We start from the raw sequence: 26,097 nt of genomic DNA, 5'->3' as shown, positions 1-26,097 counted from the left end.
TATCTTTAAACAATAAACATAGAGATGTTGTGTACAACAGAACAAGCACATAATCCTAGGTTTTTTGGCAAGCGTCTTCACATATTAACCGTGCAGTATACATGCATATATCATAGATAAATGAAAAAATTCGGAGATCAAGCCAAAAGATTGACATGAATAAACTTTAAAAAATAAAAAGTAAAAGGTCCCACGTTTTATACAGCACCCAAGAACGATATCAACATTAGGAATTGTCAAATTAGGTTACAAGTACAGAGCTTTCCGATAATGCTATTCCACCACTAGAGCACATACCTGTATTCAGTATTCGTGTAGCCCAGTGACACAGGAGCACGTAAGACAACCTTAAAACCACATATTAATCTATAGCTTGTCACGGCGATGGAATATATTCTTTTGCCACCTGCATCCAACCGAAACTTAAAGTGAAATTGGGGATGGCTTTTGTTGAAAGTCCAAACCAAACACATACTCTACTCAAACTCACTTTGTTACAGGGGAAAGAGGTAGCAGCCTAGCTCAGTCAGGGATACTTTATACATGTAGCAACAGATAGCATATTACTCCATAATATGTTAAACCAACTACATTAGCAACAATCCATTAAAAGCAAAAAAACAATAATGGAAAGAAAACCGGGGCATCATTAGTTCATATTATTATATGATTGTATATAATTCAATTCACACAAAAAGAAAATTGTTGGGAATACCTGCTGTAAACTGCATTTCACTCTACATAAATTCACCTCCAAGTTCCACAAAAGCTTCTCAATCATCAACAGAAACCAAGCTCTTAAGAATGCCAAAAGCTGAATCAAACAATGAACCCAAAGAAACAGGGCCTCAGAGACAACAACATTCAAAGTCTAATCAAGTTAGCCAATCTTCTCTAAGGGTTAAGTTTCATAAAATGCAGTATATTAGTAGCAAACAAGTCTCACTTGCAGAGGGAAAAAACTTGATTCATTAATCTGAACGGATACAAAGTATACCATAGTACCATACACTATTACAACACTTAAGGTGGATTACAGAACTAGACCTGCTTAGGATATATTTTTTACAATCAAGCATTGGATGAATAAATTCATTGACAAATGGTAAATAAACTGAAACTTCATTGCATAGCCATAATTAGGAGATTAGTGCTGCTTTATGTCAATGCTGGAAAGCACAACTTCCAGTAGTAATATAAAGCACTTCTATATCTTCTGGATGAAGAACAAAGAACAAATATAAGTCAGCCTTCTTCTGACTCGCGTATAGCTTCCATGTTATCTTCTTTGTAGACACCGAGGGGGGATCCATGTACAGAAAGAAGCATCTCCCCAAGTTTAGGCAATCTACGGGTTTTAGGTGTCATCCCCACAGACAATCTCTGGCTTTCAGCCCCAGGAGTTTGAAGACCTTCTGGCATCCCAAGCATCATGTTATTAAGTGACTCTTGAGACAAGTATGTCCCCATCTGCAGATCATCAACACCCACAAGGCTTTTCATAGCCTTGCCCGAAAACTGAAATCCACCAAAAGACTGCCTTGCATCAGAATAGGCAGGATAAGCCATACCCATGTGTTGGAAGAGGGAGGCATGAATATCTCTACCACTAGGGTTATACATGGACAAATTACCATCATCATCTTTCCATCTTAGATCAAAATGCTCATCCTCATCATTTCTAACTACTGAAACATTAGGAAGATTTTCCCTAAAAAACTCCAGGGCAGGTTTTTGCAACTGTTCCTCATTGAAATATGAACGAACCAATCGCAACTCGGTAAGGAGATGTTCAACTTCCATTTCAGAAACAGCCTTGATTGCACCAATCTGGCGTTCGAGTTCTCGGTGTGTGGACGAACCCCCATTCATCTCCTGTTCAGATTGCCTATCATCAACCGCAATCACATTATGTCATTATCATTGGATGGTAAACAGGCCCGTCCCAGAGCCGGGGCAGCCGCCCTCGGCCTAGGAAGTAAAGGTCCATTTCATAGTTCCTTCCTAACATTAAAGGGTTATAAACTAAGCTTGCAACATATTTGCAACTACATTTTACTCAATTATCAATTTAGGCTCCAAAAATCACACAAAATTCTTCCTGCTTAAGAATATCAACCGAAATTGCACATAAGAAAATACTAGCAACGAAATCGTTCATTATAATCTTTCATAACTGCAGTAAATATAACAAATTGTTCAATAATCCAGCAAAGAAGAACCCTAAATTGACTACACAGACAATTAAATTAACGATAAGTGTAACTAAACCCTAGATTGTGAAATCAAATTTCGATGAATTAAAAAAACATATTACCTCAGAAACTGCTTCGATGAAGAAGAAAAGCTTAGAAGCCGCTTCAATGGAGAATTTAGAGTGCGCGCTTCAATTGGAGTAAAGTGAGAGAGGGGATGACTGAAGTGAAAAACTCCAACGGGGAAGAAAAAGATGAAGATTTTTTATTTTTTTATTTTTTTCACGGGAGATATATCTTCATTTGAAATTTAAGTATGCTTCGAAATTTATCTCTTTGACTTGGACGAATTTCTATAACCCCTTTCTATAATAAGGGATTAAGCATAACATAAAATCATAAATAGAGTCATATAGAGATTATAGAAAGATAATTTTGTCAGAAAATTAGAATATATATACTACGTACTCCGTATATAGCATTACTGGAGTATTATTATTACGTAGTATATTAAGTTGTAACGATCTATACTCTTAGAACAATGGGATACACGTCAAGTTATGTAGTTTCACATAATTTGATAAAGAGGAGTAAACTAGTGTTTACCCGTCAAAAACACTAGGAATTTTGGAGTTTGAAACAAACAAGCAAGTGCAATAATAATGTTATCAAAATTAAGTGGGAGTTTATTTTGTGCTCTCCAAAATCTAAATAATTCAAATGTGATTGATAAGGAAGTACTCGCGAAATGCTTGAATGAGATCATTCATGCTCTTCGTGATGCTGGCGTTAATTTTATGTTAATCAACCACCACATCCCTTCTATGGAAGGTATTATACACTTGTATATTCATTCTATCATCTATCTTTTAAATTCCTTTTTATATTATGCATTGATAAGCTAAGCATGAAATTGAAATATTCACATGAAATCTGATCTAGTAAACAGTGGCGTCTCTAGGATTTGCGAAGTGTGGGTTCGAAACTTCAGAAGTTCAAAATCAAAATTAACAAAGGGATGAAAATATAATAATAAAAAATTAAGTACATAAGTTCATATTATGGATTACAAATAGATTACACATAGAAAAATGAAAAAATAAAACTACAGAAGCATTTTTCGAGTATATCTCAAATTCATTATATATCACTATACCACAATGGCACAATCTACAATTTTACATTATATATCATTATATCTCAAATTCCCAATCAAATTAGCAATTATCATTTACCAATAACTCAATACGACAATAAAGGCAGCAAGGCACTAGTCACTTAGTCAGGCACTCAAGGCCACAGGCAGCAAGGCAGCAAGGCACTTGGCAGCAATTCAACAAGACAACAAATGCAATTAGACTAAAACTAAAAGACAACATTCAGTCAGTCACAATTAGTCAATTAGACAATTTCTGAATTTCGACAACAATCACAACATTCACAAATTACAATTAGACAATTTCAATAACATTCACAAATCACAATTAGACAATTTCGAGTTTTCGACAATTGACAACAATGAAATCATGAAAGACAGAAAGACAGCATTATCGCATACTCGCATTGAGCATTCACAATCACAGATTCACAGCAAGGCGGCAATAAGCATTAAAGGAAACCGGAAAGGCAAGCTCACCAGACACCAGGTCGACTGGCAGAGGCCGTGCCGCCGTGAGCCGATTGATCGAAGCGCCGTATGCGATAGCGGTATGTTGAAGGACTGAAGCGTCACGAACTGATTGATTGAACGAAGGTGGCCGGTGAAGGACGACTAAAGGCGGAATGCGTCACGGAGTCACGGACTAAAAGGCGGCCGGCGGGAGGAGGGCGGCGATTGGCGAGATTTAGGGGAGTAGGAGTTTAGGGGAGTTAGGGTTTTAGAATTTGGGGGAAAAGTGGAAAACTGTTCGTGATAAACAGTAATGTAGAAAACTAGAAACCAAAAAGAGAAAAAAATTAAAGTTAAATAAGCACTGAGCTGCACCTTTACTTCTTGACATTTGCTACACAGATATTCGTTTTAACCGTTTTCCAGTTTTTGTATTTTTATAAACAAATTTCAAAAAATCAGTGGGTTCAATGAACCCACATTGGCTCCGCCCCTGCTAGTAAAGATTGGTGTTTAAGGTGTGAAAAGATTCAATAGGGAACTATATGATCTTTTTATAATTGATACCATTGGATGACTCAAATAAACAAGAGGCTTCTCTATTTGAAGAAATGCAGCATCTTGTAGAGGCAATGAAGCCAGATCTTGTAATGTTTGTCATGGATAGTAGCATTGGTCAATCTGTATTCGATCAAGCTCAGGCCTTTAAGCAAAGTGTTGCTGTTAGGTCGTTAGGGTCATGATTATACCAAACTGGATGGTCATGCAAAGGGAGGTGGTGCTCTTATTGCTGTGACTGCCACCAACAGTCCTGTGATATGCATTGCGACAGGAGAACAAATGGATAAACTTGAAACCATTTGTTAGTCGCCTTTTAGGTACATACTTTGATTTATCCTCGAATTCTTTATGTATGTATCGAAACGATATGTATGTATCCTGAATCGATGATGTTTTACTTCATTCCATTAGGCATAGGTGACTGGTCGGGGTTTACTTCGTTCCATTAGGCTGATTATTATGAATGAATAAAAGGTAATTTAAGCAAACCATCTCAGACAACTCTCGTCAATTTATTGATTACTCACCACTGTCAGGAGCTACGGAAACTGCAAGTCTCAGATGAATTGCAACTACAGAGTATCAGAAATTATTGTCTCAACACTTCTTGCTAAATATGACTTTAAATTATTAAAAAACTTGATGCAACAATTACTGAAAAAAGTTATAAATGAAAGTATCACTCTCATCAGTGGTAGAATGCTGCGAATTTATGGAGCCATATCACAGATTAAGTACTAGTCCTGTATTTTATCTGTAAATAAGCAGGCAGCCGAGCATAGTAAAACAACCAAGCTATAACGAATTTCTGTCTCTGTCCCATTATTTTTTTCAACATGAGCAAACTAAAAACAACAGTGACAGTGCAAAGTCGCCGAGTACACATCTTCCATACTGCAGACTAGTATACATACATATAATGGTTATTACTGATGATACTTGTTACAGGATACATAACCAGAGAAGGGAAGAACCAGAGAGGCAGAGACTAAGCATAAACCAAAATTTCTTAACATCAGAGGCCGAATACAAATTCTTGTAAAAATTCTCAGCTAAAGCCTATCTGAATCACTAACAGCATAATCAGACTATCAGAGTATCAGAGTACACTGGCAAATAAAGTTGTATATGTATCAGTTGCAGACCCTTTGCTTCTCATAGCGCCAACAAGTTCAAAGTCTTGCTGACATACTTGAAAAAAAAAAAAAAAATTGTATTGTATTTACATTCATCTAGAGGACATCCAATTTCTGTAGCAATTCAGTGGCACCATTCAACAAACCATATTTACAAAGTCCTTTATTTTTTACTACGAAATGCATCTGGCTGCAAGCACTTAACTGTGAGAGATGAGAAGGAAATCAAAGCTTCACACAAGCCATCAATTACGAAGTAAATCTAATGGAAGTCTTGAGTGTTGCTCCTTGATCTTTAACTTCAGTAGCAGTGTAGCACCAGAGAGTGCAAGTTAAGCCTTAGTAAGATCATCCTTTTGTATAGGGAAAAATCCTATACAAAAGGATGATCTTACTAAGGCTTAACAATCCATAAATTATTCATTAACAGTCAACAACCAAACTTCATACATCATGAAAAAAACAATCTGAGTAAAAACTAAGTAGATCATTGTGTGCAACAAGTGTAATTACATAAAATGGTTAAATTGACTCCTTTGCAAAGTAAACACGGTTGGTGCCATCGATCTTCAATGTCATGTTCTTGTATTTGTGACATGGCTTAGATATAGCTATACTTGATCTCTAGTACCGCTAATATTCAAAGGCAGTTATCAGGTAGTAAGAAAACATATGCAACTCCACTGGCAGATAGAAAGCAAACGCAGCAATTAGATAAAAAATTTACAAATTGATCCACATTTGTATCATATGTTCAATAAATTACACGTGTTAAGGTCTTTGCCTACAATCAATCAAAACACATTAAATATAAGACTTACTAATTTACAACATTCCCTCCTATCACGGCTGATCATATATACTTTATTCATTGCTACTTCCACCTTTGCTCCTAACTATTGCTCACTCAGTTCTCAAAAAACATTTTTAGCAAATCCTTGTCTGCATCACCGATATTTGGATCAGCGAGTAAGCCCACAAATGATGATATCGTGTGATTATCAGCAACAAACTCTTTGATTCTCATCAAACCTGACAAGCTCTAATGCTCTCCTAATGTCCTTTCCATCAATAAATCCTCTAATAGTTGTATTAAAGGTGCATTCATCTGGAAAGCATCCATTGTCCTCCATATTCTTCAGTAATTCATCGGCTTTTGCTAGCAACCCTTCTTTGCAAAACCCTTTTATCATTATGGTGTAAGCGCGCACATCGTGCAGCCCTCATCATCGCCTCACTCTCAGTTTTTTATTCTTTCAAAATTTTTCCGCAAAACGCCCATACAACACTTGTATATAAGTATCTCGCAGCACGCAACAGAACTCCAGATTCTCTCTCTGTCTGTCTTTGTAAGGTAGCAGAGGAGGGCAAATCATTTTGCAATGATTTATCAAGTCTTATTCATCTTTTCAATTGAATAATTAGATTAATTTACTCAATTTCAAGTTTTCAACCAACAAGTTAATTATATTCAGCAATACATTGAATTTTGGAAATAAAAATTGAGCAAATATGTGAATAAGTTTAAAAATAGCCTTAGTTATGTTAATCGCTAGTAATAATATGAGTAAGTAGTTAATATCTAATTCTAGCTATAATCTTTTCAATAAATAGCAACATGATTTTCAGCTATGTCTTCAACATCCTACTCTTTATTAAATTGTTTTTGTACTACGTAACCAAACATGATGAAAAATACTCTCTTCATGTTTTTTTAAAGTGTTACATTTTTTTCAAGTATTATACTTTTTTTCTCACTCAAATTTATTACTTTTCAATAAACTATTAACCTCACTATTTTTCTTTTGCAATTTTTTAATACGCTATTAAACTCCTAAAACTATATACCAGTCAAAGTGTACCACTTAAAAATCACAAAGGGAATAATAATGCTGATAACATTTGTTTTGTAGAAAATACAATAGTAAAAAAATTAATCATTAATTTTAAATTTCATTTTTTTTTACTAAAATACGAAGTATCTTTTTTTTTTTTTTTTTCAATTAATAAATCTTACATTTCTTTATTTCCCTAATTTGAAAAACCCAGTTTATTTCATTTATCTCAATTTAGACCTATTGGTCTTTGTAACACGATTATACATTAGTCACAACATTGATTTCTTCTAAGTTGAAACTTGTACCGGATAGTAAGAAGCCACCTTCAATCTAGTTTCATTCAAGGAAAAGAAACAGAGGATAATAATATTATTATAAACGAAATAGCTCACAATTTTTATACAGCAAAAAAAAAAAAAAAAAAAAAAAAAAAAAGCAATAACATAGAAGTTGGGCTTAAATAAGGCTTGTTTCGGATTAAAACAATAGGACCTTCGGCTGGTCCTTTTCGATGGGAGAAAACTGATCTCAGTCCAAGTGGTGACTGGCCGAGTATTTCCTGCACAACAAACACACGTAAACTAGCCTCGGGGGTGGTGCCAAGGAAGGCTCCTCCGATGATAAAGTCAGTTCAGTGTATTGAGAGAGAAAACTATGCAAGAGAATTAATTGCTGAGGCTTGTATTGAATAAATGTGAAGAAAGACAATTGAAGGCTTTTATACATTTGCTCATTGGATGGACTGGGCCCGGAAGTCAGATGAGCTTGCCATGCGGACTGGGCTTATATGACTTGGCATGCTTGAGAGAGTTGAACCTTGCTTTTGGGCTTTGTAATTAAAACCTTTGGACCGGCCCAATGAAAGACATTTGGACCCAAACAACTTGCCCCCTAGACCCGATTCGGCAGGGTGACGGGTCGGGTTTTGACTTGAAAATTTGGAGGGGAGTAAATGGTTTTAATTAGCATTTAAATTTGGTTTTAGTTAGTTATTGAGGTTGTAACTACTGTTTTTAGAGAGTAATGGTGGAATTTAGAGGGTTTAGTGGGTAATTAAGTGGAGAAGGGTAGTTAGTGGGATATTTAGTGGCACGAATTCCCATAAACCTGTTCAGAAAAAGGTACAAATAGCCACTCGTTCCACTCTCTCTCCTCACTTCTTTGCAAACACTTTCTGATTTTCGCAATTTACCCACTGCAAACCGTATTTCTGTTTCCGAGCACTCTCTGCAATTCCGAACCTTAGACTGAATTCGCTGCTCCGAACGTGTAGATCGGCTAATTCCGCGTCTAATAGAGGTAATTTTCTCCGAAACTTGTTCGGATTTTCCTGATTTTTAGAGCATTCCCCTTTTCTTTCGATTTCTCGATTTCTCGCAAAAATGGCTCAAAACCGAGGAAAAAGACCAGTAGTTGCTGAAGAGGAGGAGGAAACTCCTCAATTACTTTCTCGGCGCAATTGGCCACTTGGGCTGATGCCGCCTTTGAGCAACAGAATTCCTCGTCCCAGGATGGAAACTTAGACTTCTTCGGGTGACGCTCCCACTGCTGCAGTGTCGCTGACGTCAGTGCCTTTTCGAGGCTCGGAAGAAGCAAGCACCTCTGGCAGCGGCTCAACGACTGGGCCCCATGACTTGCCTAGGGTCTCAGAGTGGGATAACCCCCCCGAGAACTATGGGCTGATGACCGCTCCGTATGACTGGTGGGTCAACGGGAGCGTTCTCCATTTCTTTGTCGAACAAATTGAAGTATTCTATGGCATAATGGAAAAGGATGGGTATTGGTACCGAATGCCCACTGCCGAGGACAGACTTCATCGGCCCCCTCCTGGTTACATTGGGGTGTACACCAGGCAGCTGCAGTTTGGGCTGCGGTTTCCTCTGCACTCCTTCATTGTTGAAGTGCTGAACGGGTACAACATCTCGTTGTGCCAGTTAACCCCAGCCAGCATCCGAAGAGTAATGATATTTCTTTGGGTGTGCCTCTTTTATGGATTTGAGCCGAGCATCCATGTGTTCCGAAAATTACACGAGCTGATGGGCCGAACCAACAATCTGATGAACACCATGGGTGGTGGAGAATTGAGACCCAAAGAGGTTATCTTACCACCTGGCCAAATGATACCTCAAATAAGGACTGGCGAGGCCAGTGGATCTGGATTCGGGCCCCTGCTGAGGAGGGTCACCCGAACTATTTTGGGGGACCGAGGTATCTGAGTATGTCAGATCCTCGGATGAGCGCGATTGGCCCGGATGAATTCTTAGCCGAGGAAAAGGAGCTGCTGACCCTTTTCGACAGAAAGAGAAATCCGGGGGGTACTGGCCGAATGTTCCAAGTGCCAGAAACTTGGCTGCCCTGCTACCATTACATCTTCAAAGAGAAGATGCTCGCTGCTGTCGGCCTCGGCCGAAAGTACCAAGATGGTAAAGAGTTCGGCTGGGGCCGAAGGCTTTTGTTTTTTCTTTCATTTTTTCGTTTTGCTTTGATTGACTACCTTTTTCATGCTGATTAACCTTTTGTTTTTGGTTTTTCAGTGCTGCACGAAGGGAACTGTGGCATCGACTATAACAAGCTCGGAATCAACGCTGCTAGGCGTGTGACGAGGAACGCCCCGACCATCACTGATCCTTCGGCTCGGGCCCCTTCTTTGCGTCCATCAACACTCTAGATAGTCAAACCTTGCGAGTACTCAAGGCAGAAATCTTGGTTTTTGAAGAGGGATCCTTTCTATCTCTTGGGCCCAAAAGAACAAGTAGTCGCTGCTGTTGCTACTGTGAGGGCACGAAACTTTGCTTTAGCAAAGTTTCCGAGCAAGCGCTGAGCCATCAACCTTTATTGCTGAACCTCAAGTGCTCAGTGCAGAAGACGAACAACTGCTGAAGACTTTGGTGAGTCTCAACTTTTCTCTTCTTTCTTTTTCTCCTTGCCTTGATCTTTTTACTTAGCTTTCCTTTGAACTTTTTCAAAAATTTTCTAAGTACTGAACTTCGGCTTAGGTATTTTTTTTTTGGGATGATATTCATATTGCTCTATGGCCCCCTGTCTCTTCTGCTACAGTCTGACGAAGAAGAAGGAGACAAAGGAGAGCAAGCAGAGAAATCATCTTCTTCGGACGAGTCCTCCGACGAGGAAATGGCGGGACAGAGAAGAAGGAGGGCCGTCATTAATCCTGGGCAGTTTCAAACTGCCGAGTTTGCTGCAAAGACGGCTGGATGAAGACCAGTCCGAGGTGGCTAAAGAAAAGACTCCCCCTCCTCTTGAGAAAATTGCTCATGTATGTGACGGTGGTGGTTATTTTCTCTCTCCTCTTGTTCCTCTGTTTTAGTGGTGGTTTTTCTCGATGGTGAAGGTGTTTTTTTTATAATTAAAGAAGGGGGTGGTGGTGGTTGCCTGAACGAGAGCGGTGAAGGGGAGTGTTTGTGGTGAAGTACGTGGTGGTTGTGGTGCGCCGTACGCAGTTGTGGTGGTGAAGGGCGTGGTGTGGTGGTGAGATGTATGTGTGGCCTTAATGGAGGGGAAGGGTAGGAGTGTAGGGGTAATTTGGTCTTTCACTTTTTTCCCCCTTATTCTACCTTAAAACTTGTGCCTATGAAATAGGTCAAGTAATAAAAAACAGAGGAAGTATGAAACTGTGTGCATCTGTTGATTTTTGACTTATACAAGCCTGACTCTACTTTTTTGCTTACTACTCCGTATGTTTCGTAGAACTGCTTCAGGGGGTTTTGCCAGTGTAATAGACCAATACGTGTTATTATGGCTTGATAATTTGAAACTGACACCCATGCTCTAAAATATAAATCTTCTCAATACACTGAAGAAAAAAAAACAAAAAGTTACTAATTTTTAAATATTTTAATCCAAGAATTTGTCTAATTTTAGACTAGTTTGTCCCGGGTTATATACGAAACCAAAATACTCCGTCAAAAATATATTGGTAATTTTTCGTTCTAGAGATAGGAATGTTTCTCTTCAGTAGTTTATTTAATAGTCCAAATTGGTTTTTAAACACCCCTACTTGTAACTACTCTTATGACTACTTATTGTGTTAATTAATGGGCTAACACTTTAAAAGGAATAACTAAAAAAAATCAAGCTTAAAATTAAGATTTAAACAAATATTACGAGATCATATGTGACTATCGTTTAAACCATTCATTTTTAAAGTCGATGTCATTGGCATTGGAATCTACAAGGATTCTAAATACGACAATTAACAAGGAATGGAGGGGTACCTATTATACTTTACACCCTCCATTTTTTTTTTAATACAACTTTTGATAATTGAATTTTTTTATATGCAACACTTGCTATAAAAATAAGATGGAGTATAAACTATTGTATTATCTCGTGGTCCTTATATCTACCCCACTTGGACTTTTTTCTTTTTAATAATTCTCTTCTATTGCATTCTTTACTATTTAATTAAACTTTTTTTTTTTGAGGAAAATTTAATTAAACATTTTTTTTTTAGGAAAATTTAATTAAACTATTAGCCAATATTTGTTTTAATAATCTATAATTTTAATACAAACCTCCCACAAAATTCCTGAAAAAAAATTAAGCCACCAAAAACTCAGCATTAGTCGTAGTGTTGATTTTTTTTTAAAAAATAGAGTAAAAATTTAGGAATGATTTTCTTATAAGAGAGAGAAACTTGATCCATAAACTTAAAAAAAAAAAAAAAAAAAAAAAAGAAAAAATAAGGGATATAATGTAAAACTAAAGATGGACTTGGTGTTGTAATCTGCAATGACAATAAAAATCCGTTAATTGCAGCTGCTAGATTACCATGATACATATCCAGCTATTGCCAAAGCTATGGCTCCTCAATTTGTGCTACAAATAGCAAGGAGATGAATATGATCGTATACAACAATGCAAGTCTAGAGAAATGCTAGAATGATCCAACTCATCCAAGCAACCAAAAGAATGAAAAGTCATAATATGAGTATATGACTACCTTGCTACATTTAGTTCCAACTTCTGAGACCAATTAACATCATCCATAATCAACAGCCTCCTAGCTTATGATCAGAGCCTCAATGTCCCAGAAAACGAAACAGCAAAACATAAAATATAAGCTAGCAGAGCAATCTTTCCTAAAACTCCACATATTTCGTTGAACTACACTCAAGCATACTGAGAAGATTAAAACCCATGTGATACATTAGGTTTGAAAGATTGAACAGAACAAAATCCAAAAAAAATACAATAACAAATTATATGATAAACTGAAAGCCATTCAGCTAATGTGCAAAAGAGCCTAGAAATAGAATATCTTGATATTCACTTGATAACGCAAAGAACTGGTCTATAATTTAGCAAGTTCAGTCTTTGAATGATCTAAAAATCTCTTAGGACAGAGCTAGCTAGGCATATCAACCAGGTAAAAAAAGTAGATTTGTATCTTAAGACTTCACATTAGCTAAAAATCAATCACAGGCTGATTATTACAAGACTGAATAAAAGGTAATTTAAGCACACCATCTCATACAACTCTATTCAATCTATTAATTGATTACTCACCATGATCAGGAGCTAGGGAAACTGCATCTCTTATGCGAATTACTAATATCAGGAATTATAGCCTCAACACTTATAGTTTCACCCTTAGTATGGAAGAAAGCATGACCACATAATTTGAGGGTTGGGGGGGGGGGGGGGGGGAATGTGACTAGAAGAGACATGCCAAATGTGACTTCAAAAAGTATTAAAAGCTTGATGCAACGATTACTTGAAAAAAAAAAAAATTGATACATGATATTGGTAAGCCTCCAAATGCAATACTCCACTAATATTACAGATAACCATAATCATAAGTGAAATTTCAACCTCAGCACTACACAATGCAAGTAATATAGTAACATCGTCATATCATATAAAACTATAGATAACCAGAGAAGCAGGATCTAAACATAAACCATAATTTAAAATTATCAAAAGCCAAATACCTTACAATTCATATCTCAAAATACATTCGAAGCAAAGCCTTGTCTGAATCGCTAACAGCATGATCAGTTATGAAGCTAAGAAATAGAGAAGCCGTGTGAGCATCCGCAGCAAACGCTTTAATTCTCATGGTACTGACTAGTTCCAATGCCTTGCTGACATCCTTGCCATAAAGATATCCTTTAATAATAGTGTTGTAGGTACACTCATCAGGTGAACACCCGTTGTCCTCCATTTCATTTACAAGTTTAGTAGCTTCATCAAGCAAACCCTCTTTGCAATATCCTTTTACAAAAATATTATAACTGAATACATTGGGCTGTAAGCACTTCGCGGGCAGAGAAGTGAAAATATCCACCGCTTCTCTAAGGCGATTAGCTTCACAAAAACCATCCATTAGGATACTGTATGTAATAATATTAGGGACCATTCCAGTACTCTCCATTTGCTTCATTGTTGTAATTGCCTCGTCAATTTGTCCATTCTTACACATGCCATCAAGTAATGAGTTCCAAGTGATTACATCTGGCTTTAGTCCATGAGCTTCCATTTCCTTGAAAAACTGGTGTGCAAGCTTGAGCTGATTGACTTTGCACAAGGCATCTATAAGAGTGCTGTACGTGATAACATTAGGGGCTAATCCGTCACAATGCATCTCTTGGAGCAGACCAAGAGCTCTGTCAGTCATGTATTCAAAAATGTCCTGTGCTTCACCAACCTTGCCATCTTTACAATACATATCAATCAACATGTTGTAGGTCTGAATGTCAGGAGTTATGTTGTTCCTCAACATCTCAGTCAGCATCTGTTGGGCCTCTTTCTGTTGTCCCAAAGTGAGCAGACCTCGAATTAATGTATTATAGGTGACAACATTAGGGGAGATTCCCTTGACTTTCATCTCCTTGAAAAGGTGAAGAGCCTGAGGTAATAGCTGGTCTTTACAGAGACTATCAATGATGGTGTTATAAATGACAACATCAGGCATAAAATGGCCATAAGACTCCATATTTATAAGGAGTTTGAGAGCACCGGCATTATCACCGGACCTACAGAGACCTTTGAACATAGAACCATAGACAACCAAATCAGGTTGGAAGCCAAGCTTGAGAATTTTATCCAACAATGGAACGGCTTTCTCAAATTGATTAGAGTGAATGAAGCCGTTGATGAGAGTAGTAAAGGTGACAATATTAGGTTGAAAACCAAGTTTAATAATGTTGGCGAGAACAGCAAACCCCAAATCAACAAAGTTCAAACGACAGTAGCAATTAGCAAGGATGTTAAGGGAGTAAATATTTGGACGAAGACCTAAGAAAAGGAGCTGCCTGTAAAGAGAAATGACAGTGGAGAAAGGGGGATGGGGTTTAATCTTGGACATGGCACTCAATAACATACAGAAATCAATGATAGATGGAAGAGGTCGCATCGATTTCATATGTTGGAAATGGGAAAGGGGGATTTCAACATTAGTAAACCCTAATTTGGATTGTTGTCTAACAAATTTGAGAAACAATTTGGGGTCGTCATCATCAACAGCAAGAAATTTAGAGCAATTGGAATAACAACGAAATCCAAGTAGAGAGGTGAAGAAATTGTAATAAGAATTGCAGTGAAGAAGATTACCAGATTTAGTCGCCATCTTCATTGCTCAACTCAGTTACTCAACTCGAAGACGGAGTAATTCCTCAGTTAAGAGTTTTAAGGGATTGAAGCCTTATTTCGTGTATGTTTTCTCCATTTCGTGTATGTCAAAAAAAATTAAAAAAAAATAAACAGTTATAGACAGAGGGGTGGGACTTTTCAAACCGAACCGTGAAACCGCCCGTTACCGAACCGAACCATCACGGACCGATCCGTTTATAAATCGATAAATATAAACCGAAAACCGAACTGAAGCGTTCAATATCAAACCGAAACCGAATTGAACCGCTCAATGTCAACCCGTTACGGACCGTAAACCGATAACAAACCAAACTGCGCAAATCCGAACCGAAACGAAACCGAACCGAATGGTTTATAAACCCGTTAATGACCCGAACCGTTTATAAACCGAAACCGTTTAAACCGAAAAAAAACCGTTTAAACCGAACCATTTGTAACCCGCTAACCGTTTAACCGACCCGTTTATGAACCGAAACCGTTTAAACCGCACGTATAAACCGAACCGTTATAATCCGCTAACCGTCTAAACTGAACTGCCATAACCCATTAAACCGTTAAAATCGAACTGTTTTCGAATCGCAACCTGTTTAAACTGATCCGATTACAAACTGCTTAATTCAAATTGAATTATTTACAACCTAAATGGCTAAATAGTAAATACAATTAATGCTAATAAATGTAGATCTAATCAAACGGCTTAGGTTTATACAAAGGTTTATATCACCTAGATCTAGGCCAACGACATTATTAATATCGTTTTAGATTACTTATTTATTTTAATTACAAGATATATCATTTGTATCATTTTCATTCCAGTAATAATGCTAGTCCACCCAAATTATCTTCATTGTTCCTTGATATTCATGATCATCCAATAACACTCAAAGCCTCAAAGGTAACATAAGATTGGAGATGTATGAGATTGTGTTACACAAGTGGCATAAGCATTAGAATATTACTGTACTAGTCAATAAGGCGTACAATCATTCACATTATCACTTTATAAAATTTTCTTATACAAGTATTTTGTAAAGGGGAGGACTAAAATGTTTATAAAACACATTTTTTTTAGCTTTTCTTATATTAAACCAGATATTAAGTAAAAGAATTTTAATAAATACGGAGGCATCCCAAATCTGTAGCCACAATTATTTCATAACATTACCACAAATCCAGCAGATAAATAGCATTAAAATTAGAGTAATATCAACAAGCAATTAAAAAAAGTCACCATTTTCATTGATTAAAATTCACAATACATATACCAATACATAATGAAACTACTATCACTACTACCCAGATTAGATTTCAGATTTATCAACTGAAACATCATCAAGTTTAGGGTTGCAAAAAATGATACATTATAAGATGAAGGGAGGAGTGAGAATGTGAGTGATTTGGGAGCAGAATCTTGAAGCAGAATCTTGAAGCAGCAGCACAACACCCAAGAGTAGAGGAAATAGCAGCAACAAGCAGGAACCAACACACGCAATAACAGATCAGCAACTTATCAGAAGCAAGGAATAATATAAGCAGAAGGGACTCAGCAGGAACTTATTTTTGTTTTTCAAAATTGCTCTCAGATTTACGTTTATCGTATCATCACTGAGCAATGGTTGTTTTAACTTAAAACTTGAAAAATGCTGCCAGCAAGTACATATACATTGAAGTCTCAACATAAATGACAAGGGCAACGATGATTCAAGAAAAATTAAAACAGCAAGCATAAGAAACAGCAGCAACAAAACTTATCATAAATTCATAACACAAAAGGCAGCAACACAACACCTCAAGCTGGCAGGAGGCAGGAACCAGCTCATGCAGGCAATAATATAGGCAATAACAACTCAGCAGAGACAACAACCAAAAGGCAAAAGCACTACCAGCAGGCAGCAGCTCATAACAAGTTCAAGCAACTTCAAAATTATAGCTTTTGTTTTTTTAAAATTGCTCTCAGATTTACATCACTGAGCAATGGTTGTTTTAACAAAAACTTAAGAAATGCTGCCAGCAAGTACCAAAATACATTTAACTATTTAAGTCTCAACATAAATGACAAGGGCAATGATTTTAAAAGTCTTGAAAAATGATGCCAGCAAGTCTGAAAATAAATGACAAGGGCAACGATTTTAAAAGTCTTGAAAAATGCTGCCAGCAAGTCTGAAAATAAATGACAAGGGCAACGATTTTTCAAGATAAAATAAACCACAATGAGACACAAATACCAGTTATGCAGATGAAGCACTTTCGGCTTCAATCTCTTTACCAATAAGGAGGACGTCTTCCTCAACATCCGCTTGATAACCACGGCACCAATTTTGGGTGGTAACCAATGCCTCAACATTCTTTGGCAAAAGTTTACCCCTATATCCTCAAAAAGAAAAAAGCATACATAAGAAAAGCTTAAACTTTTTCAAAAGTTTCCAATGAAATTATGAACTTATAAATAAACATGAGATGTTTATTTTACTAGCCCTAAACTGGCATTTATTTTATGCACATAACTGTAGAAAGTGACACAATTTGGTCTTTTGTTAGGTAAAAAGCCAATAACCACATAATCTGAACAACCCATCATCATTACTTTTAAATCGAGCATAATAAACAACAAAACAGCACAAATCTACCATTTTCCCGTAAAAAACAAAAATACAATCAACAACAGATTTTAGGCATATTTCGACTATATTCAAGCAAGAACAACAACAATAATCAAATACAAAAACAGAAAAACTGTATTAAAAAAAACGAAAAGGAAAAAGTAATTACCTTTGACGGCTTGAAGGAGATTTGAAGATGGAGAACTGCCTGAACTGGAGATCAAAAGAAAAAATCAAGAATGTAGATTATCAGAACTTGAAATAAATAAAAAAAAAAAAACCAAAACCAAAACGAAAAAAATCGAAAAAATTAACAAAAAAATTACCTTGAGGTTTGACGGCTTGAAGGAGAGGAAGATTTGAAAAAAAAAACGAGAATGGAAAAGTTAGAAATCAGAACTTTAGATCCAAAACAAAAATGAAACGAAAACAAAAACCCTAAATAAAAAAAGTAAAAAACCGAAACGAAAACGAAAAAAATCAAAACGAAAACAACAAAAATTAACAAATAATTTCCTTGAGGTTTGACGGCTTGAAGGAGAGGAAGATTTGGAAAAAAAAAAACGAGAATGGAAAAGTCAGAAATCAGAACTTAGATCCAAAACAAAAATGAAACGAAAACAAAAACCCTAAATAAATAAACCGAAACAAAAACGAAAAAAATCAAAACGAAAACAACAAAAATTAACAAAAAATTACCTTGAGTTTTGAACTTTTGACGGCTTGAAGCCTTCAAATTGAAGGAGAGGAAGATTTGAAAAAACAAAAAAACGAGAATGTAAAGCGAGAAATCAGAAATGTAGATCCAAAACACAAATGAAACGAAAACAAAAACCCTAATTAGGATTTTTAAAAGTTGAGAAGTTGAGCTTGAGATTCTTGAGAATTTCAGAACGAAAGAGTGAGAAACTGAGAAGTTAGAGAGAGAAACTATGAGTGAGTAAAACGGCTGAATGGCTGATAGAGTGGGTTTTTTTTTCTAGGTTTAGGTTTTACTTGTTCAGTTGATCTAACCGTCCATATTCAATCTCAACATCTAACCGTTCATTTTTTTTTTTTTGTAGATTCCAGAATATTCATCTAGATCTAACGGTCTAGATTTTTCTTTGTGCTTTTCTAGGTCTTTTTGACCGTTTTTTTTAATTATTTATTATTATTATTATTTTGAGGGATTATCATTATTATTATTATTGTTATTGTTAGTATAATTATTTGTTAATATTATTATAATTACTAGTTTACTACTACTATTATTATAATAATAATAATAATATTATTATTATTATTATTATTATTATTACTATTATTATTATTATTATTACTATTATTATTATTATTATTATTATTATTAGTTTATTACTTATAAGTTATCAATTGTAAGAAACGCAAATGTTTCAAAATTGAAATTGATTCAATACGACATAGTTAATGACTTAATGAGTTAATGCACATCAATATCTGACATCTCTATATGTATATTATATATATCTGTGAGTCTGTGACTGTATATCAGTATATATAATAAACTAATAATAACTTAATAAGTAATACTAATAACTAATAAAGTAATGAAAATCTAACCATTGTTTTTCATGGGCATTCAATCTAACCGTTGTATATTTGACTATTCGTACATTAGTATTGCATAATGATTTCATCACCACTTTAATTAGTGATTTCGTGATTTCGTCCATTTAACTTATTAAGTTGTTTGAGTTAGTAATCTAAATAAAGTAACAAACTACATAACGAATCCATTTAATCTCGTGTAAGTTATAATTTATAAGAAATGCAATGTTTGGAAATGGAAATTGATTCAATACGATATTGTTAATGTATATGTAATTATAGATTAATTATTATGTATATCATATCGTACGAATGTACGGTTGGTATCATTATCATACTATCATAAGTATCATTGCCTCATTGAATTATTGGTATGTACTACAATCGATAAACATATTTACATATCTGATTATTAAAACTTAAAAGTTTAAAACACTTGTTGATCAATCTAATAGAATACTTGTACATTCTTAATTATCGATTTATCGTATTATAAGTATCAACTCATTAAATCATGGTCATGACGCGATCTTTAAAACAATCATGAATTCATGAACCAAACCGCTTATAAACCGAACCGACATGATCCAAACCGTTCATAAACCGAACCAATTGAACTGTGTAAACCCTCCGGCCCATTTCAAACTGAACCGACATGATTCGCACCGTTTATAAACCGAACCGATATTGACCCGGGTAAACCCGCCCCTAAACCGACCCATTTCAAACCAAACCGGCTTGATCCAAACCGTTTGTAAACCGAACTGACATTGACCCGGGTAAACCCGCCCCCTAAACCGACCCGTATCAAACCGAACCGACATAATCCGAATCGTTTATAAACCGACCCGCTTATGACCCAACCCGAATTTAAACCGCAAAGAAATAAACCGAAACCAAACCAAGCCGTGACTAACTCAAACCGAACCAAACCGACCCGCCAGCTAAACTAAACCGTTTCAATCCGAACCGCTTCAAACCGAAACCGACTCAAACCGAGGTCAAACCGAACCGCCAGACCGAAGTCCCACCACTCATCTAAGATCAACATCCAGTTCACTCCATTTTCTCACGGATCCCTCACTTGAGCAAAATGTCTCTAATGGGAACAAACACACATCTTCAAGGTTAAAAAAAAAAAAAAAAGACAACCACTGAGTACATCTGTAACACGTGATACGAAGCAACCACTGAAACGATGGTATTAATTTTTTTAGTCCCAACTCGTTTTTGAACACTATCGGTAGTTGTGATGACTACTTATCAAAATTATCATTATCTTTCGGAACTACAAATTTCACCCTATAAGAAGTGACGGCTACTTTATCCGCCATTTATTATTTACCCCGTTTAACCTTTCACAATATTATAAAAAAAAAATAAAAAAAAAAAAATTAAAATATAAATGTTTCCAATTCTATATGCATAAAAGTTAAAATTCTTTTTTTTTTCTTTTTTGGTACACATGGTAACAGATCTAATAAAATCTCACTCGACATTATATATATAGATTATTGTGGAATTGAGTAAACATTTTTAAACTTGCTTCGACCCCCCAAAAATACAATGGAGCCAAAACAAAAAAGATATAGGGTGTTACATGGATTTTTGGGATAACCTGGAAGGGGAGTATGAATTCCCTCGGGAGACAGATCCGGAATGCAGCAACTGTACGGCCTGAACACTTGCAAAACAACGAATCTCTGACTTACTGGAGATCCGCCTCCGATGATTAAGTTAGTGACCGGCATCGGAAGTTTAGAAAGAGAAAGTAGAGAGAAGTGAGAGCATATTTTGGGCATTGTGCCTTTAGTAATTGTGAAGTCTTGTTCCCATCATGGAATTATGGGGTATTTATAGAGATTTGGGAGATCATGCTCCTAGGGTTTCATAGCCTAGGAAGATCGGTTTTCCTATACGTGGTTGTCATGTGTATTAGGGTTTGCTTTATGCTAGGTATTCTTCCTTTAATGGGCTTTGAGCCCTTCATTATTTGAGGAAGTACTAATGGAGGAATGTTATGCATGTAGAAATGCATAACAAGGGGCATTCATGTAATTACATATATATACGAGAGTGGTATCATCGGATGATCAAATAATACCACTGAACATACGGTGATACTATATATGCATATAGTAGTATTATATATGCATTCAGTTGTACTAAATTTATGCATAAATAGTATCATTGAAGCTTCAATGGTACTATTTACAGTGGAACAATCATCATGTGGCCTCTCATTATGTGAGACAATTTGAGTAAAAAGTAGGTGGGGTCCACCTACAGGCCTCTCTCTTCCTATCTCTCTCCTCTTTTCTCTCTCTACCATGTGTTTTTAGAATATTTTAATCACTGTTATGTATTTACAAATACATAACATTTCCCCCTTTAAAATTCCTCTCATTATTTGATGTCTCTCTTAGGCCACGTGTCATGCTCATGTTTGGCCTTTTTGTTGAGCAAGATGCCACGTTTCGGCTTATAATTGGGCCACTTGTCGGCCTTTCATTTGTCTATAAAGGGGGTTAAAATACCCTGAAATAGAGGGAGTAGTTAGCAACTTGGAATTCACTTGGTGGAGCTACCTCAGTGATTGTGGAATCAATGGATCCCACTTGAGTTATACTCCTTGCTTTCATAATGATGTTCTCATTTGGAATCTTTTAACTATTAAAATGGGAGGAAATCTTCTAAATTTACCTCAATTCATAAGAACATACATAGTCATATGTAATCTAGTTTGATTCGTTTAGTTGAGTACATTATTAATAGCTAACTTTTATAATTTTTGCTAGTGTGTAGTTAAAGATATTTGCGATCAAAGTTGCAAATTTTTGGCCATTTGCATTGATTTACGTAAACAAGAACATTATTATGAAACGGGAGGAGTATTGAATTTTGGAGAATTCCTTAATAAAAATTGAGACCAACAAAAACAGCTCGAGACCTCATAGTCAAAATTTTACCCACGAAACAACTCTATAGCAAATAAAAAGGCAAATCCTCCCTCAAAAGAGAGAAGAAAAACCCGGTCTTTCGAAGGAGCCAAATCCTACAAAAGAAGAATAAAAACCCTGCCTTTCAAGGGAGAAATATTCCTCCTAGAAGAGGAAGAGTTATTATAAACCTAAAACAAGAGAGAAAAAGCACACAAAAACAACGATTGGGGCTTTCCGTCGGTAAATACCGATGAAAGCCCCTTCAAAATTCAACAATGAGGCTAGGGTTTTAGAGAGAGGAGAGGTTTTCTTTAATAGGGAGGGGTGATTTCATTAAATAATAATAGTCATTCGGCAATTACAATCATCCTTTAAGAGATCTAAATTCTCAATATAAGAAGTAATCACCCCTAAACTAATGGCATCGCTTCTGAACTGCTCCTAAATAATTTTAGATGTCTTTGCATCGTTCTTGACGGAGCTCCATTGATTTATAGTCGCAAAAGTGATAAAACTTGATTAGTCATCAAGATCTGCAAATTTGCAAGACGCAAGACGAATCTTCTAAATCTGCACCCTTAAACCAACAGATCCGCAATTCCACGAATTTGCAAGACAAATCTTCCAAAGTTGTATCCCTGCACACATGAAAAACAAACAAACAAACAATACTAAACATCCCAGTATCCCACCTTTAGAAAACTGACTAAACCCTACATGGAGGGACTGACTATAATCACCATACTATTGGTGATCTTTATTGGCTAAAAACATTAAATTAAAGAAGAATTTGGGGCTTACCATCCATAAAAATCGATGGCAGTCCCTAAATTTTACTATGATGACTAGATTTTGAATATAGAGAATAGAGAAAATTTTAGGGTTTTAGAATATTTATTTTTTATTTTGTATTAATTTTATGTAAAAAAAATAAAAAATTAAATAATAATAATAATAATACAAATAATAATAATAATAATAATAATAACAATAATAATATCAACAATAATAACAATACAAATAATAATAACAATAATAAATAATAATAATAATACAAATAATAATGACAATAACAATAATAATAACAACAATAACAATAATAATGGTGACAAGAACAATAATTATAACAATAATAATAAATTAATATATAACAATAATAATAATAATAATAATAATAATAATAATAACAATAACAAATTAAAATAACGTTGAGTTAGATCTTACAACGACGCTTTGATTGCTTTCCGCTAACTAACTTCCCGAACTTATAATTTATGTATTTTTAATTTTTTTAATTGAGAGAATTAGAGAATTTTTATAATTGAGAGAAGTAGAGATTATAAGAGAGTAGGAATTAGAGAATAAGAGATTTGAGAATAGATGAGTTGATGAACTGTGGAAAAAAATGGAGGAAGAAGTGAAGTATTTATAGGAATTAGTAAGCAAAGTAGCCGTTAATGTAGCCGTTAATATAGCCGTTTATGGCTATTGGAGAAAGTAGTTGTTATGCACGGGCCGTGCATGGCGGCGGCGTGCCGTGGTTGCGAACCGGCCGGCCTGCGAGCCAAATGTCGTGCCGCCCACCCGTGTCGTGCTGTGCTCATGCCGATTTTCAAAAATTTTGTTTACGGCTGGGCCACCGTGCCGTGCTGTGCTTGTGCCGCCCGCGGGCCAGCACGTTCCATGCCCACCTTTACTGCCAGGTTGGTGGGTCAAATCCCACTTTCCGGGTAAAGGTCCCTCCTCACAAATAAAATTTTGGTCCCTCATTGCCACCTTTTTTTTATAAGGTCGTCCTTCAAAATAGTGGACATATAAGGTTCTTTGTGACAAATTTTTCTAAAAATAATCATTTATCTTTTTTTTTTAAAGCATAAAAATAAGGAGAAAATGTTTTTGAAGAAATTTTTTTGTTGCAAACCCGACACATGTATTGTAGCATATAAATATGATGATTATTTTAGTATATAACTAGTTTTTGCCCAAGTGTAATGCACGAATTCATAATAATAAGATTTGTAAATAATGATTGTTAATAAAATGAAGTTACTTTAAATGAAATGACTTATATAACATCTTTTATTTTTTGAAATTTGAATTTATTTAATGTCTACCCTTAAAAATTTTGTATTAGGTATATAATTTTTTTTTTATTAAAATAATTTCATATTTTGAATTTTAATGTTTACCCTTAAAACTCTTGTGTTAGGTATATAATTTGTTTTAAATAAAATAATTTCATATTTTGAATTTTAATGTTTACCCTTAAAACTCTTGTGTTAGATATATAATTTTTTTTATTAAAATAATTTCATATTTTGAATTTCTAAAAATACCATATGTAGCATTTTAGAGGGAAAATTTTCACAAAATTATGCTAAGTAAGTATCCTACTCAGAAATTACTTTAATATATAGTATAGACGCCTTTTAATTATTCAAATTAAAGAGTCGCCAAATCGATGATTTTTTTTTCCTTGTGTGTGTCAAATCCCAACAGATGAGAATTGATATTTAGGCTTAGTTTCAATAGGCATGTTAATCTATTAATGGTTAGGTCGAGATTCGAGAGATGAGATTTAATACCAGTAGATTAATTATGTGATTATAATACGTAGCGACAACCCTTTATAATCTGGTTAATTTATGCATTGATAGTTGATCGTATGTTTTACCCTGGAGTATTATTTATTGGTGAATCTATACCCTAGAGATTTTATTATTGATTATTCCTTTGTTTAATTTGCTTAACTTTAATTATTAGTTTAATTCCTTCAAATATAAATTGATTACTCTATAATTTAGATTATAATAATTTATTAGGCATAAAAGAACATTGTTTCCCTGTGGATTCGACCCTACTTCCCTATCTACTTTAGTTAGAGGACTTAGGAATTACTTTTGATTAGGTGATACGACTAGATCCTGTCAATTGTTGTCTAACATAATTGAGAAACAATTTGGGGTCATCAACAGCAACATCAAAATCAAAATATTTGGATTCTTTGGAACGATAAGAGTAAAATCGGGAAAAATAGAAAGAAGAAATGCAGGAAGAAAGAGGGAAAAAAGGAGGAAGATTTCCAGAAGAAGAGGAAGATGTAGAAGTAGAACCAAGCGAAAGTAGAGCTTTGCTTCTCATCATTGTCTCAGTCTCAGAAAATTGAAATGGATAAAAAAAAACACCTTACTACAGTACAACAGTACTCTGTAAGTCTATATAGACATCTACTAAATGGACATGAATTAAATTGAATAATTAAGTAATTAATTACAAGTCACAAATTTTTGTTTAAACGAGACAACTAAGGCCCTGTTCTTTAGAGCTGCTCTGCTTTGCTCTACTTTGCTGAGTCTTGCTCTGCTCTGCTCTGTTTCAATCTGTTTTTCTCTGCTTAACAATAATAATTAATATTAAATTATTATAATAATAGTTGATAGGAAAAATTGCATTAAATAATACCACCTTTCACTCGTCCGTAAAAAACAAGTCGACCTTTTGATTGTTGGATTATTTAGAGTGTTGTAGTGGAGAGATCGCTCCACTTGTTAGCGCGCTTGTGAAAGACAAGCACGGACCGCTCCAAAAGCGCGACAAAATCGCGCTGAGTTTCTCGAAAATCTATAAAGTTTAGGAGGCGCGCCCGCGCCTCCGGATGGCGCACCCGCGCCATGGTTTGGCGCGACCCGCGCCTAAATCGCGACAAAATCGCGTCAACTTTCTGGAAAATCAGAAAGTTGGGATTCCAGAAGAGGAGCGCCCGCTCCTCCTGGTGGAGCGCCCGCGCCTCTTGCCGTTTTGCGGTTTTATGCGACGATTGATTTTATTTTAAATAGGATGTTGTTTTCGAAAGAAAAAAAGATACAGAACATAATATTCCTCTCTGAAAAACTCTCTCTTCTCTCTACAATTTTATTGAAGAATCTTGCAAACTCTTCTTTAATTTCTCCATCATTAAGTTTATTGATTGAGAATTTATTCATCTTATCACACATCTTTGTGCTTAGAGTGTGGTGTTGACTATTGTATCTCAAAG

The 26,097-nt window shown here is 35.4% G+C and overlaps 2 protein-coding genes across 3 annotated transcripts; both read right to left on the bottom strand.

The window, feature by feature from the left end:
- Positions 1 to 946: 946 nt before the first annotated feature.
- LOC110736804 lies at positions 947 to 4,291 on the bottom strand. 2 transcript variants are annotated; one of them, XM_021917118.1, is made up of 2 exons: positions 3,832 to 4,291; positions 947 to 1,888 (listed from the first exon to the last, which is right to left on the bottom strand). In XM_021917118.1, exon 2 carries the CDS (start codon positions 1,870 to 1,872, stop codon positions 1,246 to 1,248), a length of 627 nt encoding a protein of 208 aa, XP_021772810.1. In that variant the 5' UTR covers positions 1,873 to 1,888; positions 3,832 to 4,291; the 3' UTR covers positions 947 to 1,245. The 2 variants fall into 2 exon arrangements, with proteins under 2 accessions (XP_021772810.1, XP_021772811.1); XM_021917119.1 differs by lacking the exon at positions 3,832 to 4,291 and adding an exon at positions 2,318 to 3,824.
- Positions 4,292 to 13,106: 8,815 nt separating this feature from the next.
- On the bottom strand, positions 13,107 to 15,226 carry LOC110736798 (pentatricopeptide repeat-containing protein At1g62670, mitochondrial-like). Its single transcript, XM_021917107.1, has one exon. The coding sequence runs from the start codon at positions 14,931 to 14,933 to the stop codon at positions 13,299 to 13,301; it is 1,635 nt and encodes a 544-aa protein (XP_021772799.1). The 5' UTR covers positions 14,934 to 15,226; the 3' UTR covers positions 13,107 to 13,298.
- Between the last annotated feature and the right edge of the window lie 10,871 nt (positions 15,227 to 26,097).

The sequence above is a fragment of the Chenopodium quinoa genome, unplaced genomic scaffold (genome assembly GCF_001683475.1).
Source record: "Chenopodium quinoa cultivar QQ74 unplaced genomic scaffold, ASM168347v1, whole genome shotgun sequence".
Lineage (NCBI taxonomy): Eukaryota > Viridiplantae > Streptophyta > Magnoliopsida > Caryophyllales > Amaranthaceae > Chenopodium > Chenopodium quinoa.
The sequence above is the reverse complement of the archived record's forward strand: the minus strand, read 5'-3'. Positions and strand labels throughout refer to the sequence as shown.

What these genes read in the sequence shown, in the direction of transcription:
- LOC110736804 (XM_021917118.1), bottom strand. Translation starts at nt 1,872, where the DNA reads ATGAATGGGGGTTCGTCCACACACCGAGAACTCGAACGCCAGATTGGT.
- LOC110736798 (XM_021917107.1), bottom strand. Translation starts at nt 14,933, where the DNA reads ATGAAGATGGCGACTAAATCTGGTAATCTTCTTCACTGCAATTCTTAT.